Below are 4,135 nucleotides of genomic sequence, written 5' to 3' on the forward strand. Positions count from 1 at the left end.
ATTTATTTTTATTTCTTAGCACCTTTTATTAAGTAGTCCATCCATTCACTACTATATGAATTCAGCAATATAGGACCATTAATACATTGATGATTTCTAGACCCTTTTATGAATGACAGGGTTGTAGCCTCTATCTCTGCTTTAATATCATGTCTTACTTCTATAAAACACCAGTGGAGTAAAGCTAACTTCAATGTGGTAATAAACAATTTCTACAAGCTTTTTAATTTACAATCACAATGGTACCTTTTACAACAGGTTAATTGCCTTTCTGGTGGTTTACAGTTTCCCCCAAACGTGATGATGTTAGGAGGTAGGGTTGTGGAGGTACTTAGTTTTCTATGTGGTCATGTATGTGAAGCCCACCATGGAATCACCTAGTGCTTTGAGAAACAAACGTCCGTTGTTGAACCTCCACAGTCTGTGGTGTTTTATAGTAGCAGCTGCTGTCAACTGGGAGTTATGTTCATCCATAAGTAGAGACAAAAGCAATTTTGGATCTCCAGTAGCAATTGGAAGGATTATTACACTGTTTATTGTTTTGTCAGTGATTCCTTCAATCCTCAGAAATTTAATGAAATCACAGTACCGCCAGGCCCAACTCTGGATGCTGAGGATGCAGCAGGACACAGACTGAAGGATATCCTTGTACTGTGGTAACTACCATCCATGAGGAAAGAAACAGTCAGTGAACAGGAAAGATGTGTTTTGTGGATGCCACAATGTGACACCTGGCCTTGTGTATGGAGGAGGAATCACCACCCCAACTGCTAGGAGTGCTGGAGGCAGACTGCTCTTTGCTGTCAGTCATTTCCCGGGACTGTTCCAGCAGAAGAGAGGCTCTGCACTCAAGGCCCACAGAAGTGGACAAGTGGCACAGTTGCTGTGTTCTCAGGCACCCTGCAGTGAGCTCTGCAGCAGGCAGGAGCCTCTGGCACTGGAAGGTCTTGCAGCCTGTGTGCGATGAGGAGGCTGAAGTACCTGCCCACAGACCTGGAAGGTCTAGGAGACTGTGTGGATGAGGAGGCTAAAGTACCTGCCCACAGACCTGGAAATACTAGCAGCCTGTGTGGATGAGGAGGCTGAAGTACCTGCCCACAGACCTGGAAGGTCTAGGAGACTGTGTGGATGAGGAGGCTGAAGTACCTGCTCACAGACGTGGAAGGTCTAGGAGCCTGTGTGGATGAGGAGACTGAAGTACCTGCCCATAGACCAGGCAGTTGAACAGGCCCTCACGCTGACTGGGGAGAGGAGGAGGAGCAGGAGATGGGACCCGTCATCAGCACTGGTTCCCAGTCTTGAGGGCTGCATGCTGCACAGACAGCAGTGGTAGGAACCTCAGCTGCTATCTCCTTACCTGACAGCAGGGAAGGCAGAGATGTAGCTGGATCTGAAACTTTCACCGGGAGCTCAGATACTGCAAATTCCACAGACATGTTTGAGAGAAGCACCAGTCTACCAAAGCCTTGACTGACTATGTGGGAGCTATCCCCAAGTCACAGTGCTGAAATTAATGGTGCCACAGGATGACTGGAATGGAATGGTCCTTGAACTTCCCCTTGGATTTCCTCCTAGGAGCCACCCATTAGCACCACATATTAGCTCCTTCATGTAAAAGTAATCAACTTTCATTTGATTCTTCCCAAAACCTCCCAGACAAAGCAACGTCCCTCCAAGATTGCAGAAATTCCTTTAGATTTATTCAAATCAGTTCATTATATGAACTTCCACAAAATTATTACTATGACTGTATTATTCCATCTACCCAAAACTCTGAATACATTAAAATTACAGGCAACAAAGTTAACTTCTGAAGAAAATGGGTACATAAAGGAGTGGAAGAAAATGGATAACAGGTTAAAGAAGAGGGACTGAGCACTATTTTCCAAGAACTGAGCCAAGCAGTTCCCAACAGTAATCACACACTACCTGAGTGCACTCCAAACTTAATCTCAGATTATCCACCTTGGCATTGTCCGTGGTCTGGGAAGAAAAACAGATTCATGGGCCCACCCCACACTGCTGAAGTACAGTCTCTGAGGATTTGGATAAGGGAAGAAGGTGAAAACAAGCTCTCTGAGTGATTATAATACACAGAAAGATTACAAACCACCTAGCTTTGCAGTCTAATCTACACATGATAATTCACTTCACAGGAATGAGTTACCCATGGGCCAATGTCCTTTTTGGACTGTGTTTTGTGAAATGATGCTTCCTAAATGACTTCTTGAAGGGATCTTTTCCCATAAGGAAAACTAAGTCAGCTTTTTGTCTTTAGGAAAATATTTAAATATGTCCTATGACTGACTGACCCAGGGATCCAGTCGCCAAGAGAGGAAGCAGACCTGGGATGGAGTTGGTGCATGGAAAGAGGAATAACACTCCTTTCCTTCTGCCTGAATGCACATCTGCTGAACACCAACTGAATGAAGATAATTATCTTAATTTTTTAGCTAACTTGAGTACTACCGTTTGTACCAGTTTTGAGCTAAGATGATCCTCATTCATTCATAATGCTCAGATGGCAATATGTCAACTTCTGCAAAAAAGAATAGAAGCCCAATTCATGGAAGAAGAAGGGAAGGTAGTGGATATCATTGCTGTTATCCAAACAGCATGTTTATCAAACACTGAGCACACCCCAGCTACTGGCAGGGTTGACTGGCAATGCATAGTTGATCCATTCTGTAGAAAATTACATCAGTTCATCAGAAGGCTGCTGGGAGAATCAATGATCACAATCCTGGTGACAAAACTCAGAATATCATGATTCTGTAAAACAGGACTTAAGAGAGGAATGATTTGAGGAGGGCATACACAGGGCACTATAAGTGGCTTGAGGAGTAGGCTGGTCTTTGGGCTACAGTGAAATATTTATTTATTCCTTTATTTCTCCTATCATTCTACTGTCACTCAAATTTTCCTGAGGAAAAAAACCCCAAGCCTCTATAAGAAGAATCCTTTCCTTATGTTCTGCCTCTGTGAAGACTCATCAAAATATCAAGTTCAGAAACAAAACGTAGGTACGCCAATGCCAGAAAAGACCAAATTAATTTTCCAAATGTAAGTTGAAAAACCCCTAGCCAGTCTGACATCTAATCATGGCAGCATAAAAAATTGGTGGGAGAAGAGTCCAAATTTGTGCTCACCCACTGTTCCTGGGTGTTTCATTCTAGAATTCAAAAGTATAAAGCAGACTACACAATCACAAAAGAGGTGTGATGAGTTTCCTCAGGGCTGCTCTCATGTCCCTGTTCCTCAGGCTGTAGATAAAGGGATTCATCATTGGAGGAACCACTGTATACATCACTGAAGCCACTGCAGTCTTCCTGGGGGAGTCAGTCACTGCAGAGCTAATGTACACCCCAAATCCTGTTCCATAGAACAAGGAGACAGCAGACAGGTGAGACCCACAGGTGGAAAAGGCTTTGTACTTTCCCCCAGATGATGACATTCTCAGAACAGAGGAGACAATTTTAATGTAAGAGTAAATAATCCCAAGGATAGTAATACCCCCAACTATGCTAGACACTAAATATACCCAGATGTTATTGATGAGGGTATCAGAACATGCAAGGTTGATGACCTGAGCAAGTTCACAGAAGAAGTGGGGGATCTCCAGGTCTGTGCGGAAGGACAACCTCAGCACCATCACACTGTGCACCGGGGCATTCATAATACTAGTGGACAAGGAGAAGAGAATCAGCAGGACACACAGGCGTGGGTTCATGATGACTGTGTACCTGAGTGGATGGCAGATGGCCACATAACAGTCAAAAGCAATCGAAGCAAGTAGAAAGTTTTCCAAACCAACAAAAACCAGGGCAAAGCAGACTTGGGAGAGGCAGCCTATGTAACTGATGGTCTTGCTCTGTCTCTGGATGTTCACCAGCATCTTGGGGATTGTGGTGGAGATGAAACTGATGTCAGTGAAGGACAGGTTGCAGAGGAAGATGTACATGGGGGTGTGCAGGTGGGAGTCAGACATGAAGGCCAGGATGATGAGCAGTTTTCCAAGCACTGTAACCAGGTACATGAACAGAAATAATCCAAAGGTGGTGTTCTGTAGTTCTGGATCCTCTGAGAGCCCCAGGAGGATGAACTCTACTGTATCTGTTTGGTTTTTTGATTTCAT

At 44.1% G+C, this 4,135-nt stretch overlaps 1 protein-coding gene across 1 annotated transcript; it reads right to left on the reverse strand.

Annotated features, from left to right (window-relative positions):
• Positions 1-3,205: 3,205 nt before the first annotated feature.
• On the reverse strand, positions 3,206-4,135 carry LOC124975817 (olfactory receptor 7G2-like). Its single transcript, XM_047538337.1, has one exon. The coding sequence runs from the start codon at positions 4,133-4,135 to the stop codon at positions 3,206-3,208; it is 930 nt and encodes a 309-aa protein (XP_047394293.1).

This window comes from Sciurus carolinensis, unplaced genomic scaffold, assembly GCF_902686445.1.
Source record: "Sciurus carolinensis unplaced genomic scaffold, mSciCar1.2, whole genome shotgun sequence".
In the NCBI taxonomy this organism is placed as follows: Eukaryota; Metazoa; Chordata; class Mammalia; order Rodentia; family Sciuridae; genus Sciurus; species Sciurus carolinensis.